The sequence below is a fragment of the Zingiber officinale genome, chromosome 5A (genome assembly GCF_018446385.1).
Source record: "Zingiber officinale cultivar Zhangliang chromosome 5A, Zo_v1.1, whole genome shotgun sequence".
Classification (NCBI taxonomy): domain Eukaryota; kingdom Viridiplantae; phylum Streptophyta; class Magnoliopsida; order Zingiberales; family Zingiberaceae; genus Zingiber; species Zingiber officinale.
The window spans coordinates 151,319,561-151,335,424 of NC_055994.1; the positions used below are offsets into that span (position 1 = coordinate 151,319,561).

A 15,864-nucleotide genomic window follows, 5' to 3' on the forward strand; every position below is an offset into this window, starting at 1 on the left:
TTTTCGTTATCTTTAGGTATACCGCATTTTTTTATCTACACGAGTTTAGTAGTCGAGGTGACACCATTTCTGATCTTTCTATTTCAGTGATACTATGCTTCTTTTTAGGCTTAAATACAATGTTAATTTAGTTTAAGTTTAAATGCTATTGATAGTATTAAGTTTAAGTACTTAAGATTAAGTTTAAACTATATGCATACTTAGTTTTACACTTTTAATAATATTGTAAATTTATTTCTCATTAGGTTACAATGTATGTGAATAAAGTTTGGATGTACAATAAGTTAGAAAATAAATTTATCACATGAGAATATTTTGAAGGAGTTGAAGAGTTTGTAAACTTTGCTAAGCATTATTTGGAGTGTAAGAATGGTGATGAGTTATGTTGTCTATGTAATCATTGCAAATGCAAAAATACAAGTTTTCGCAATGAGGATATCATGAAGGCGTTGGTGTAGGTTGCACTAATAACCAGGTTTTGATTTATAACAAATAGATTAAAGTTAGATGTATTATTTGTCTAACCTGTTACCAAGTGTGTAGGACTTGATGTGTCTGGAGGACCAAAACATCAGGTTAAAGTCCGACTAGGTTGATAGCTGGCAGAAAATCCATATTGGTTGAGATATGACAAAAGGAAGTCCAGATTGATTGAGATCTGGTAGAAGCTACGGAAGTTCAGTTAGGTTGACAACTAGCTGAAGTCCAGATTGATTGAGATCTGACAGGAAGTCCTGGTGGGTCAAGGGACCTAACATTAAGGAAGTTTGCAAATGGTAATGAGGTAAGTCACTGAAGAGAGAGATCCAGTGAGAACGAGTCTCAGTGGGACTATAGACGCGGTCCAGCTTAAAGCCATTTGGGAAGTCTAAGCTGAAACCATGACTAGATCATAATCTTGGGAAGACAAGATCTAAGTCATAAAATTAATCATATTATTATTGTGCTAGCTTTATTTTGCAAGATAAATATATTATGGTTATCTGGATTAACTCTTTTTTTTTAAAAAAAAAAAGGCAAAAAAGAGTAGTCCGGGCACCCAGAGTGGATCTTGGTGCTTGGACTAGCTTCGATGAGGTCGAGCGGGTGCTTGACCAAGCACCCGGGCAGTTAATGCGTCAGAAGTTCTCCAGGCACTCGGATCAGCAAAGTTCATCTAGAAGCTGAGTTGAAGCACGACGAGTGGCCGACCCATGTCAACAGTCTAGGTGCCTGGAGGGGGTCCGGGTACCCAGAGGTGGATAAATTTCGAGGATAAAGTTTCGATGAGAGCTCGCCACATCAGCATAGTCCAGACGCCCAAGAGGGGATCTAGGTGCTTGGACAAGGCTATAAGAGGAGGCTTCGACTAGCAGCTTTAACACAACATTTGCTATAACGTTCGTTCTTACGTGCTACTCCAAGAAAGCTCCGACGATCTTGAAAAGCTACTCCAACAACCTATGATTAAGGAATTCTATTCATACTTTATTCTTGTCGGTAATCTTTCATTTTATAGTTCGTGTTCTCAAATTTTGTAACTCATTTTTGAACTAATAGTGATTGACCAACAAAATCATTCAACGAGTGTGGATCTTAGAATAAGAGTCGTTAATGCTCCGAACCAAGTAAAAAATTACTTGTGTTAGCGCTTGCTTTTTTTTTTCTCGCTTTTGTTCCTTATTTCTATTTCCGCTACAAACTCGATATTTTTAAAAGAAAAGAGCGTTTTTAAAATCACATGATTCACCCTCTCCGTCTCTCACGTGCTCATGATCCAACAGAAAGTATATCTAGGTATATATGAATTTGTTTCAAATTACTTCAACTAGTATTGTCATAGAGAATCCTATGTGTTTGAGTTAATTGGACATGGCAATCGGGGAGCAACAACGTTTGTTGCCACTATTTGGAGATCTTTTCATCGTTGTCCGAGGTCCTTAAGGTCGCTGTCGACGAGGGATATCATACCCTTAGGCGTTGAGGTTCCAGTAGAAATGTTTGCTTGCCGGAACGAAGCTTGAAGAAGGCTGGAACATAGCTTGACACCAGCGAACAACAATCTGTCCACTGATTGCTTACTTGTGGGTGGTAGTGTCGACCAGAGGGGTTGTGTGTTGGTGCAGATTACACTAATGATCAAACTCAAATTTTGATGTATGAAAAAGGTTAAAGTTAGATTATGTTATGATCTAATCCTTTTAGCAAGTGTGTAGGAATTGACCAGTCTAGAGGACTCACACTAGGCTGAAGTTCAGATGTGTGATTCTGGTAGGAAGTCAGTTGGCTCTGCGGGACTTGAGAGTTGGATGAAGTCCAATCGGGATGTTCGATTCTAGACGATTGGCTAAAGTCCGAATATATGATTTTGAGAGGAAGACCTAGTGGATCAAGAGGTAAGTCAAGAGACTGTAAATGGTAAGTAAGATAAGTCACTGGGGGAGAGAGATCTAGTGAAGACGAGTCATTTGGGAAGTGTAAGCTAAAATCATGACTAGATCATGGTATTGGGAAGACAAGATCAAAGTTGTAAATTGATTATATTTTAAATGTGCTAACTCTATTTTATAAGATAATTTTTACTTGGACTAATGTATTTGCAAGGTATCAAAGCTACACAGTGGTTGAAAAAGGAGCTCCAGGCGCCCGGAGGTGGTCCAAGAGCTCAGAGGTGGTCCAGGCACCCGGGAAAGGAGGCAAAGAAGTAGGTGACTGGATGAGGTGGTGCACATTGATTGGCCAACCTACATCACAGTCCGGATACTCGGATCGAGAAGGATAAACTTTCAGAGATAGAGTTTCACCGAGGAGCCGCCACGTTAGCACTCCAGGCATCCAGGGTGGTCCAGGCACCCAGATATGGCCTATAAAAAGGCCTTCGACCAACAATTTTGAAATATCACTCTTTGACTTTTGTACTTGTGCACTGTTTCGAGAAGACTCTGACGACACTGAAAGTCTACTCCGACACCCTACGATCAATCTTCTACTTCTTATTGTTGTCGGTATATTTTTACATACTCGCATTGTACTTAAACTTTGTAATTTCTTCGATTTTATAGTGATTGTCCAATGAAAGTGCTCATCAAGTGCGGGTCTTTAAGTAGGAGTCTCCGAAGGATCTGAAATAAGTAAAAAGACTTGTGTTAGCGATGGTTCTTTCTCCTTTCTCTTTGTTTTAACTCATGATATTAGAAAAAGTGATGCATATTCACCCCTCCTCTAATGTCTTTTCAATCTTACATTGTGCTCCGACATCCTTCTGGCTGGGGGCTATTGACCAGCGCGAGGTGGTGGCGGGAGAAGCTGGCCGGGACCAAGGAGAACCCTTCTCCTTGGTCAGCGACGGTGACAAGAAGAGGAGAAGAGAGAAAAAAACAAAACCCTAAAACTATTTTAGGTTTTTCGTGTTGGTCTATTTTTTCTCCAACCTAGATCTATATATGTAGATCTCCTAATGGGTTTTGAAGAGCAAGTTCAAACCCGTCTCCATCGACCCAAATCCAAACCACATAATAAAGAGTCCATTCTGCATTAAAAGAGAAACTGTAAATATGTTTTTCATCCATTATTCAGGTTGGCTTTTCAGCATATGTGAATTCACATATGTTTGTAAAGGCAACCACAGAGAAAGGCAGCATGTATATTAGTTTGAGAAGGAATTGACCTTCAAAACCTGTAACTTATTTTAGCAATAGTTCTTATAGAAAATAGAAAATGGAGATGAAGCATGATTAAGAAACACATCCATGAATCATGAGGTTTTTGACATAGTTTATAACCAATTGTCAAGACGTAATGTGACCCTAAATTGTTTCTTATCCAAATTTCTACTAGCATTGGCAGTTGAATGCGAAAGGTAAAGATCAAAAACAAAATAACCTGGAATTGGCGTGGCTTTCCACAGAACTTAAAAGAATACAAGATTGATGTAGCCAATATCAAACAGGATCCCAAATAGCTGAGACACTTTAGTTGTTGTAATTATATTATCACGACAGGTAGTAAATTATCTTCATAATTCTCCAGTTAGTTAAGTTTATCTGCTAAATCATTTGAAAAAAAACAGAGATTGACAAACTGAAATAGGAAGAAAACTTGCAACTCACTTTGGGTTGTGTTGTTTCATAGAAGCAACACCATGATCCAAACTAAACCGCAAGATTATAGCTTGTCAACCAAATGTAGTGACAGTGAAGCCAAAAAAAATGCCTAGATTTCCTCCACGATTATATCTCCAGTTGAAGATAGATTGTCAGAGAACAACCAGTGAATGAAAGAACTACATGTAACCCAATTCGTGCCCAATACATGTGCCAACTCATTTTGTTAAGTATGAAAAAAATTTTTAAAAATAATAATAATAATAAAATGGCAACTACCATGCCGCCCACGTGCACATCCCCATACCTTCTCTTTTTTCTCCCTCTTTTTTTTCTCTTCCCCACCGAAGATTGCAACCCCTTCTCATCTTCTTCTTTTCCTTCTCTAGCGGCGACGAATGACAGATTTCTCTCCCGTTCTTCTTCTCAAGCACAGCAGCCCCTTTTCTTCTGATTTCTCCTCCTGCAAGCAGCAACAGCTGCTGTTCACTCCCAACGACAAGGGTAGTAGCCCTCCTCCCTGCTTCGTTTGCTATTTTTCCAGCTCACCACAGCCACCGGAGCCTCTGTCGGAGTTCGTTGAGGCCACCGGAGAAAAAGGAAAAGGTTCTCCTTCCTTGTTCTTTCAACATTTCAGCTATTGCACCCTTTGGGTTGTCCTGCTCTCTCTGCCAACAACAGTAAACCCTTGTTGCTTCCATTCTCTCTTAGGTTTTTAGCGGTGACTTCTTTTCTTGATTTCCAGCAACGAACAAGAGCGATCAATTTTTCCTCAAGGTGAATCTGATATCATTTTGTTTTCTTTGTCTTGATAGCCTTTCCATAATGTTAAAAGGATGAAGGTGTTGGTTCCGGTATCTCCCGGAGTACACAAACTGATATTGATCTCGATGTTAGTGTTTGACACTATCTCCGTAAACGATATTGCTCCGCTACGGTGCTAACGGATAGCACTACTATTATGGGCATGCCCGACAAATACCGCATCAAACGTTTTAGGTCCGATCTTTACTTGCTTTGGTTTAAGTACTTCGACCTTTGCCAAGCACCCTCACACTTTCAAGTATTTGTATGATGGCTCGCGGCCTTTCCATAGTTCGTATGGAGTTTTATCACTTTTCTTATGAGGGATCTTGTTGAGAATGTGATTTGCCGATAATATTGCTTCCCCCCACAAGTTTTGAGGTAAGCCTGAATTTATCAAAAAGGCATTCATCATCTCTTTTAGTGTCCGATTTTTACGTTCAGCAACACCATTCGATTGAGGTGAGTAAGGCGCCGTTGTTTGATGGATAATGCCAGAATCTGAACAAAATTCATCAAACGGTGCACCATATTCTCTCCACCTCTATCGCTACGAATTATTTTAATTCGTTTGTCAAGTTGATTTTCAACTTCTGTTTTATAGCTTCTGAACGCCTCTAAGGCTTTGTCTTTACTTCTTAAAAGAAAGACATAACAGAACTTCGTGCAGTCATCGATAAAAGTAATGAAATACTTTTTACCTCCTCTAGTTTACACAAATTTCAAATCACATAGATCACTATGTATTAATTCTAGAGGAGTTGTTGACCTTTCCACCGAATGGAAATGTAGTTTCGTCATTTTAGCTTCCACACACACTTCACATTTGTGTGTTTCGTTAAGATTGACGTTCGGTAATAAATTTAGTTTGACGAGACGTTTCAGAGTATTATTATGCACATGTCCGAGTCGATCATGCCACAAATTAAAACACTCAACCACATAGCTGGAAGCAATTATTTTATTACCACCAACTTTTCGGAGTACAGTCATTACAATCATTTTGAATAGACTTTGTTCTAAGTACTCCTTTCCTACGAAGACGCCATTCTTCATAAGGACAAAGTTGTTGGACTGGAACACTAGTCTAAACCCGGCCTTAACAAGTGCCGATCCAGAAACTAGGTTCTTTTTGATGTCGGGAACATGGAGCACATCAATTAAAGTAAGCTCCTTTCCAGACGTCATCTTCAGAACAACTTTTCCGAGTTCGACGATCGAAGATGTCGTGGAATTGCCCATATAGAGTTTCCTTCCATTTATCGGAGTATACTTGGAGAACATGGCTTTATCTGAACAGATATGACGAGTTGCTCCAGTATCGATCCACCACTGCTTCGGGTTATCCTCCACTGTATTGGATTCAAACACGATCGCAGTGAGATCCAAGTCCTCAAGAGAGGTTGTGACGTGGTTTGCAACATCTTTTGGCCCCTTGGTCGGCTTCTTCGGGCGTCTGCAGTCCTTGGACATGTGTCCTGACTTTCCACAGTTGTAGCAAGAGCCCTTGAACTTCTTTACTTGAGCCTTTTTCTTGAACTGCTTTGGCTTTTTCACGTTGGGCTCAACCAGGTTGGACATTTCGTCAATAGTCCGCTTGGTTCCTCTAGAGTCGGATAATTTTCGATTATCCTCCTCTATTCATAGCCTCAGGATCAGGTCTTCCAGTCCCATCTCTTTTTGCTTGTGCTTGAGGTAATTCTTGAAGTCCTTCCATGACGGAGGGAGCTTCTCAATTACTGTAGCTACTGCGAATGACTCGTTCAGCTTCATGCCTTCGGCGTCCAGATCATGCAGTATTAATTGTCTATCTTGGACTTGAGCTGAGACGCTTTTAGAGTCCATCATCTTGAAATCCAGAAACCGACCGACGATGAATTTCTTCAATCCGACATTTTTGGTCTTGTATTTCTTCTCAAGTGATTCCCATAAAGATTTACTACCTTCTCAAGCTGCGACAATACATGTTATACAGCGTGTTGTCCAAGGCGTTGAGAATATAGTTGCGGCACAGGAAATCTTCGTGTGACCATGCATCGCAGGCAGCCTTACTACCTTTCGAAGTGGCTGGCGGGTTTTCCTGAAAAAACTGTACAAGGTTTAGCGTCGTTAGATAAAACAACATCTTCTGTTGCCATCTTTTGAAGTCGGCTCCGGTGAATTTCTCCGGCTTTTCTCCGTGCGGAATTGATGTTGGCGGAATGGCGGTCGGAATGACCGTCGGAACGTCGTTGGAAGTAGCCATATCAGTTTGCAGGATATCGTTTACGACTGTTGGTTCCGGTATCTCCCGGAGTGCGCAAACTGATATTGATCGTCGAGGCTAGTGTTCGACACTATTTCCGTAAACGATATTGCTCCACTACGGTGTTAACGGATAGCAGTAATTAGTTTCCAAGATACAACAACGAACGTCTCGAAATCGTAGCACTCCGAATTCCGAGACCAGCGAACCTTCTCATAGGCTATTTTGACTCTTTATGCACAAGATGAGATGAATGCTCAAGAGAGAGTAGCTTCTCATAGGCTATTTTGACTCTTTATGCACAAGATGAGATGAATGCTCAAGAGAGAGTAGAATAGATGAATTCGAATGAATTTTCCAGCATCTGGAGGGTTCTATTTATACCAAATGAAGAGGTTGAATGCCTTTTGGGTGAGTGGATGTGTTTTTTGGGCTGGATCGATCTGGATCGTCCATTCTGAAGAGTTATAACCCTTCACATATTCCACTTTAATCTCATCCATCAGATCTGAAGAGTTGTGACCCTCAGATCTCGCCTATTGTCATCAGCCATTGGATCTGAATCTACTGATCCATCGTCACCCGAGTGTCACGTAGGCACTGCAATGTGATCTAGAGCATAAATTTAAGCTCCTCGCAAAGTGCGCCTACAAAGCGCCCATTGCGCACGTGGCGGGCTCACAGGTGCGAGCATCTGCTCGCCCCTGAGAAGAGAGCACCTGGTCTTTTTTCTGAGTTAACTCCATTAACACAGCATCATTAATAAGCAAAGAATGCACATCAAAAATTTCCGATGTGGGACTATTCTCTCATGCATTTCCTTATATATTATTAATAAGTAATTAATGTTTATTAGGGCCGACTTTAAACAATTAATTTCTCATTCACCTTTAATCGGTTTTAAGCAAATTAATAGTCTAAATCTATCTACGTGAAACATATATTTCAATTTTAAAGTCAATTATGACTTCTATCTATTGATAACATTCCGATTTTTCCACAAAACCGATATTGGTCCATTAAGGTTCCAATATCCAACAGAAGGTACCTAAACTGATTTTGGGGGGAAATATGTGAGATATATTCGATCCAAATTAGTTTAGGGATGGGGAAAATTACGAGAAAACACGATCAAAATGATCCTTCGACTTCGAGTTGTAGATAAAAAAATTTAGATGTTCATGTCATGATTCTTATTAGATAGTATTTTGACTATTTGAGTTATGTTGTATTATATTTTGTAGATACGAGCTCGAGTGGAGCACGGTGACCTGCCGACACTCGAAGATTTTTGTTGTACATAAGGTGGATACATCTACTCTTGTATATTTCCTTGTGCATGAATAAATATATAAATTGGATTATGTATATGTTGTATCATTGTTTTCAAAATGAGGATTAAACTGATATTATAAATAGCGAAATGGGTTAAAATATTAAAATCATTGGAAGGTAAATAATTGATATTATTTCTTGTTCACATGTGGGTTCATACTAGGATTTATATAGGAAGGGTTGTTTTTTTAATTAAAGAAATATTCTGAATTACTCTTCTGTTGATACCTTATTTTGTTTACTTGCTTGACCTTATTCCATGCTTTTGATACTCTATCTGTTGACACTTGTAGCTTTTTATCTGTGGACCCTATAATGATAAATTAACAGACTTGATACGGAAATATTACCTTGATTGACCATGCAATATGAAAAAAGAATAATCATGATAAATGGATAAATATAATCATAAAGGTGAAATAATAAAGATGGTAAATAAAGAATATTGAAAAGTGATGACGGTGAGCCTAGCTTTGTGTCAGAACTTTATATTAGAGCACTGGACCACCCACATATTATTGTGGTAGTGCGGCGGCCCGTGGTCCAGAGTACCTGACCGTACACTCAAGGCGTGGTGGTGTGATGTAGCCCTCAGTCAGTGTTTATTATGTCTTCCACCGGTGAGGGCTGATAGCCCGTACGTCAGATGATGTATGCGACAGTTTTATATTCTGAGGAGGCATTTAGCCTATCCATATGATATTACACTCTGATGATATTGGCTTCGGTGATTCACTTTTTAGTTGATTTATCATATTTAGACTATGGATATACATGTCGATATTATCATGATAACTTGTATACCGATTGATTAAATAATAAGATTAAGAATTTATCTTAATTGATGGTAATATATGAAGATGAATTTTAATTCTAACAAATAAATATTAGATGATCATAACTATACACTTATGTATATTATCTGAGAACTCAAAGAAGAAATAAAAGTTGAAATAATAAATGATACCTCTTTGATTCTTAAACAAGATTAAATTCATGCACATCTTTCTTGAGTATCCACTTAGCTATTTGGCTAACTTTCTACATTCCTTGATCTCCAGTTTTGCAGACACAGGGATCCTTTTGATATTATAGTTGATTTTGGACTTTCATAGAGTTGCTCAGAGATCTCGACGTGCTGATTTCCTAGTTTGTTTTACTTTTGTTTTCGTTGTATTTATGTTCTAAAATTTTATTACAGATGTCATTGATTTGTATAGTCTTGTAGTCTATGAAATAAGACATATATATAAATTTGATACATTTTTTGGTTATTCTATTTTGATAGTTCCTAGGATTTCTTATATTATATTATCACCGAGTGGGGTACCGGGAACTATACCCCCGGGGGCTTGACAATTTTATTAGTATCAGAGCGAGGTTTTCCGTTTTCTATTTGTGGTTTTTGTTTTTATTTCAAGATTTTTGTTTTTGATTTATGTAGTTTTCGAGCAAAGGAATTTTTATCCAAGTCGAGTTGTAATCTCTGAGCTATAGGATTTAAGGGTCATGCCTCGTTTTAATTATCTTGATTATAATTGATTATTGAAAATTTCATTTGATTTTATAGGAAATGCCACGAGCCCGTGGTCGTGGTTGGGGCAGTAGTCGTGCTCGTAGTCGCAGTCATGATTGCGATAGTGGTAGTGGTCGCGGTCGTGGTCGTGCATGTCGGCATGCCACTGCTACTCAGGGGATCAATCATGGTTTGGATGAGACCCCTATCTCCCCATCTGAGTTGATACCGAGAGCTCAGGTTGGTCATAGAATTGGAGTCAGTGGGCAGACTGAGGGACAACCTCATCTTGTTGCAACTCATGTAGCCGTACCAGCCATTCCTACAACATCCATTGTCATGGAAAAGACCCGTATTCATTTGCTTGCTAGTTCAACAAAGTATCATTTTACGTTGTTCCATGGAGGCACCGATCCTTGGGTGGCGTGGCGTGTACATGGTTGGAGGATATTGAGGGCACTTTTGGGTACATGTCCTGTTCAGACACAGAGAAGGTAGAGCTAGTTGCTTATCATTTTCGAGGGCAAGCATCCACATGGTGGAAGATGCAAAAGACAGTTTTTGGGGATCAAATTATCTCTTGGCAGTCTTTTCGAGAGGCGTTCGAGAGACAGTATTTTCCTGTAGCATTTTGTATTGCTCGACGCCAGGAGTTTATGAATCTCAAGCAAGGTGATCGAAGCATGCTAGACTATAGTGCAGAGGTTAGCAGACTTGCGGAGTTTTGCCCACATATGGTAGCTCAGGACTCAGATCGTATGTTTCATTTTACACAGGGACTATCAGCATATATTCGGATCAGGATGTTTGGATTTCCTGTTACTACTTATCGGGAGGCACTTGATCGAGCTATATTTATTGAGATGACTCAGCAGCAAGTCTCCCAAGAAAGAGAAGCTAGCTGACAGACCTAGCAGAGCTCACACTCTAGACAGCAGAGTCGAGGTCGTCGATCTTGTGGCCAGGATACGACTAGAGAGTCTTCACGGCCACAAAAGGTGGCCAAAGTATCACAGGGATCTAGTCGCCCGTCCCATCACAGTGAGACTAGATATCTGTGAAGTGTTTTCAATGTGGTGCACCAAATCACCTGGCATCAGAATGTCCACTGGATAAGAGTATATGTTTCTATTGTAAACTGCCAGGACATATGCAGAAAGATTGCACTTGGAAGGCACAACATCAAGCAGGAGGATCACAGTCTCAGCAGGCTCGACCTACCTCACGACCTCCACAATCTCGGCAGTAGAAAGGCCCGCAAAGATCTCAGCAGTCTCAGCAACGAAATCCCCCACCTACACAGTCTGCTCACCAGCCACAACTCTATCATTTGAAGTCCTAGGTGGAGAGTGAGTATCACTCAGTACCTCCACTTCAGCAGTATCTGCCAGCTCCCTCTCAGCAATATTTGTCAGCTCCATCTCAGCAATATTTGGTAGCTCCACCCCAGCAGTACCTGCCACCTCCACCCCAACAGTACTTGTTACCTCCACTCTAGCAGTATCAGCCTTCGACCTAGTCATACCAGCCTTCGCAGGATTAGAGTCAACCCTCTTCTTCTATCCAGAGGAGTCAGCCATAAGGTCTTGAGCCAGGACATGTTTATGCTTTGACTCATGATGAGGCACAGCGAGCTGGAGGATCTGTTATCCGAGGTATTATTTCTGTTTATAGTATGCCCGCGGATATATTGATAGATACGGGTAGCTCGTATTCCTTTATTTCTCCTGAATTTGTATGCAAAATTGGGAGGATCCCAACTCTTCGACCTTATGGATTAGCAATATTGACACCATCAGGTGGAGTATTGATGTCAGATCAGGAGGTCAAGAGTTGTCCTTTAAATTTCGATAGTCATATACTTACAGTGGATCTGCAAGTGCTAGAGATGACTGAATTCGATATTATTTTGGGTATGGATTGGCTGCCAGAGCATCATACCACTGTCGATTGTCGAGGCAAAGTGGTGACTTTTCAACCCTTATATCAATCATCATGGGAATTTATTGGAATCAATGATCGAGAGGTATCTATTATCTCAGCTCTCTAGGCTCAGCAGTTGTTGGCTCGGGGATGCAAGGGGTATCTCTTGTCTTTATTGAGTTCCAATGTGAACAGTTTTGTCCAGCTTTTTGATGTCCACATAATACATGAATATCTTGACGTATTCCTGAAGAACTTCCTGGCTTGCCACCTCGGCGACAGGTAGAGTTTGCCATTGAGTTGCTTCCTGGCACAGCTTCAATATCGAAAGCTCCATATCGGATGGCACCAAGAGAACTGGAGGAACTAAAGATCCAGTTTCAGGAGTTGCTAGACAAGGATTTTATCCGTCCTAGTGTTTCTCCTTGGGGTGCTCCAATGCTCTTTGTTAAGAAGAAAGATGGATCCTTGAGGCTCTGTATTAATTATAGGCAGTTAAACTCTGTAACTATCAAGAACAAGTATCCTCTGCCTAGAATAGATGATTTGTTTGATTAGCTTAAAGGTACCTGTGTGTACTCAAGAATTGATTTAAGATCAGGCTATCACCAGTTACGAGTTAGAGATACAGATATTCAGAAGACTGCCTTCCGTACTCGGTATGGGCATTATAAGTTTTTCGTAATGCCGTTTGGGCTTACCAATGCTCCTGCAGCGTTTATGGATCTAATGAACCGGGTATTCTTAGAATATTTAGACCGGTTTGTTATTGTCTTTATTGATGACATTTTGGTATATTCGCGATCAGAAGAGGAGCACGAACAACATCTCAGAATAGTTCTAGAAACTTTATGGAAGGAACGCTTATATGCGAAGTTCAGTAAATGTGCTTTTTGGCTTACTTCCGTGGGATTTCTAGGGCATGTAATCTCTAGCAAAGGGATTTCAGTAGACCCCCAGAAGATTGAAGCAGTTGACCGATGGGAACAACCAAAGTCAATGCAAGAGATTCGTAGTTTTCTCGGATTAGCTGGGTACTATCGGAGATTTGTGGAAGGATTTTCTAGTATTGCTGCACCTTTGACTCGGTTGACTAGAAAAGGAGTAAAGTTTACTTGGTCTGAGGCTTGTGAAGCAAGCTTCCAAGAGCTCAAGCAGAGATTGGCGAGTGCTCTAGTCTTAGTTATTCCCTCTGGAGACGATGGATTCATTTTTACACGAATGCATCTATTCAAGGATTAGGGGCAGTTTTGATGCAGTATGATAGAGTAGTAGCTTATGCTTCTCGTCAGTTGAAAGATCATGAGAAGAATTATCCCGTACATGATTTAGAATTAGCAGCCATCATTTTTGCCCTTAAGATTTGGAGACATTATCTCTACGGTATTACCTTTGAGATATTCACTGATCACAAGAGTCTGAAATATCTTTTCACGCAAAAAGAGTTAAACCTTCGACAGAGAAGGTGGATGGAGTTTCTGAAAGACTATGCCTGCACTATCAACTACCACCCTAGAAAAGATAATGTAGTAGCAGATGCATTGAGCAGGAAGTCTAGAGGAGTATTGGCAACTCACAGGGCGGCAGTTACAGATCTAGTTAAACAGTTTTCAGACTTAGATTTAGCTGAAGTAGGGTAAACACAGCGTGGTATACTGGTCTCCTTGATAGCACAGTCCCCATTGGTTGAGCAGATCAAAGAAAGTCAAATAGAAGATCAGTATCTCAAATTGATAGCTAGTGAGTTGGAGTTCGGCCCCAAGTCAGAATTCTCACGTGATATGGATGTTCCGAGGTAGATTGTGTGTTCCGGAGGTACATCCTGTTAAGGAGGATCTCCTTCGAGAGGCCCACCGATCGAGATTTGTAGTTCATCCTGGTGGTACACGAATGTATCAAGACTTGAAGCGATCATATTGGTGGAAAGGTATGAAAAGAGATATTGCAGATTTTGTAGCTCGGTGTCTAGTTTGCCAGCAAATTAAGGCAGAACACCAGAGACCAGACGGGCTACTTCAGAAGATTGCAGTGCCAGAATGGAAGTGGGAGCATGTCACTGTGGACTTTGTCACGGGGTTACCAATGACCCAGAGGAGACATGATTCAATCTGGATGATCGTCAATCGATTAACTAAATCAGCACATTTCTTACCGATTCTTAAGACAGAATCTCTAGATTGTCTAGCAGAGTTATATTGCAGAGAGATTACTAAACTCCATAGTATTCCCCTCAGTATTATTTCTGATAGAGATCCTCACTTTACTTTAAGATTTTAGCAAAGTTTCCAAAAGGCGTTGGGTACTGAGCTGCGCTTTAGCATCGCCTTTCATCCTCAGACTGATGGACAGTCGGAGCGCATTATCTAGACTCTAGAGGATCTGTTGCATGCTTGCGTGCTAGATTTTGGGGGTAGTTGGGAGGACCATCTACATTTGGTAGAGTTTGCTTATAATAACAGTTACCACTCTGTTATTCAAATGGCACCGTTAGAGGCACTCTATGGCAGAACATGTAGATCTCCTATCTTATGGGATGATGTTGGCGAGAGTCAACTCTTGGGCCCTCAGAGTGTTCAGCAGGATGCTGAGCTAGTACGAACCATTAGACAGAGACTGTTGACTGCTCAGAGTCACCAAAAGAGTTATGCAGATAGAAGACGAAGAATGTTAGAATTCGCGGTAGATGATCACGTATTTCTTCGTGTTTCACCCATAAAATGAGTTAAGAGATTTGGGTTAAAAAGGAAGTTGGCTCCTAGATTTATCGGACCTTTCCAGATCCTTGAGCGGATTGGTGTTGTTGCATATCAACTTGCGTTACCCCCAGCAGTAACAGGAGTACATAATGTCTTTTATGTTTCTATGCTACAGAAGTATGTTCCAGATCCAACACATGTCTTGAAGGATCTTAAAGTTCCCCTACAGTCTGATGCGACATACGAAGAATTCCCTGTTCGTATTCTGGATCGCAAGGAACATCTTTTGCAGAACAAATGCATCCACCTCGTAAAGGTTGGGTGGCAGCACCACTCTGATCATGAAGCAACTTGGGAACGTGAGGATGATATGCGCACTCGATATCCTCATTTATTTACCTGAGGTATCAATACGTCTTAATTACCTAAATTTGGGGATCAAATTTCTTTTAGTGGGGAAGAATGTTAAGTATGAAAATAATAATAATAATAATAATAATAATAAAATGGCAACTACCATGCCACCCACGTGCACATCCCCATACCTCCTCCTTTTTCTCCCTCTTTTTTTCTCTTCCCCACTGAAGATTGCAACCCCTTCTCATCTTCTTCTTTTCCTTCTCTAGCGGCGACGAACGACAAATTTCTCTGCCGGTCTTCTTCTCAAGCACAGCAGCCCCTTTTCTTCTGATTTCTCCTCCTGCAAGCAGCAACAGCTGCTGTTCACTCCCAACGACAAGGGTAGTAGCCCTCCTCCCTGCTTCTTTTGCTATTTTTCCAGCTCACCACATCCACCGGAGCCTGTGTCGGAGTTCGGTGAGGCCACCGGAGTTCTCCTTCCTTGTTCTTTCAACATTTTAGCTATTGCGCCCTTTGGGTTGTCCTGCTCTCTCTGCCAACAACAGTAAACCCTTGTTGCTTTCATTCTCTCTTAGGTTTTTAGCGGTGACTTCTTTTCTTGATTTCCAGTAATGAACAAGAGCGATCAATTTTTCCTCAAGAAGAATCTGATATCATTTTGTTTTCTTTGTCATGATAGCCTTTCCATGATGTTAAAAGGATGAAGGTACTTAAACAGATGTTGGGGGAAAACATGCGAGATATATTTGATCCAAATTAGTTTAGGGATGGGGAAGATTACGAGAAAACACGATCAAACTGATGTTGTATTATATTTTGTATATACGAGCTCGAGTGGAGAACGGTGACCTGCCGACACTCGAAGATTTTTGCTGTACATAAGGTGGATACATCTACTCTTGT

The 15,864-nt window shown here is 40.6% G+C and overlaps 1 protein-coding gene across 1 annotated transcript; it reads left to right on the plus strand.

Annotated features, from left to right (window-relative positions):
• The first annotated feature begins 12,247 nt into the window (after positions 1 to 12,247).
• On the plus strand, positions 12,248 to 15,004 carry LOC121980194. Its single transcript, XM_042532150.1, has 5 exons — positions 12,248 to 12,383; positions 12,825 to 13,073; positions 13,142 to 13,541; positions 14,365 to 14,596; positions 14,777 to 15,004. Exons 1-5 carry the CDS (start codon positions 12,248 to 12,250, stop codon positions 15,002 to 15,004), a joined length of 1,245 nt encoding a protein of 414 aa, XP_042388084.1.
• The last annotated feature ends 860 nt before the right edge of the window (positions 15,005 to 15,864 follow it).

Bases quoted from the DNA above. Each gene is read 5' to 3' on its own strand.
- LOC121980194 (XM_042532150.1), top strand. From the start codon at position 12,248: ATGGCACCAAGAGAACTGGAGGAACTAAAGATCCAGTTTCAGGAGTTG. The intron at 12,384-12,824 runs GTATTAATTATA...TGGGATTTCTAG, and splicing joins AGATGGATCCTTGAGGCTCT to GGCATGTAATCTCTAGCAAA. The intron at 13,074-13,141 runs GTGCTCTAGTCT...CATCTATTCAAG, and splicing joins GCTCAAGCAGAGATTGGCGA to GATTAGGGGCAGTTTTGATG.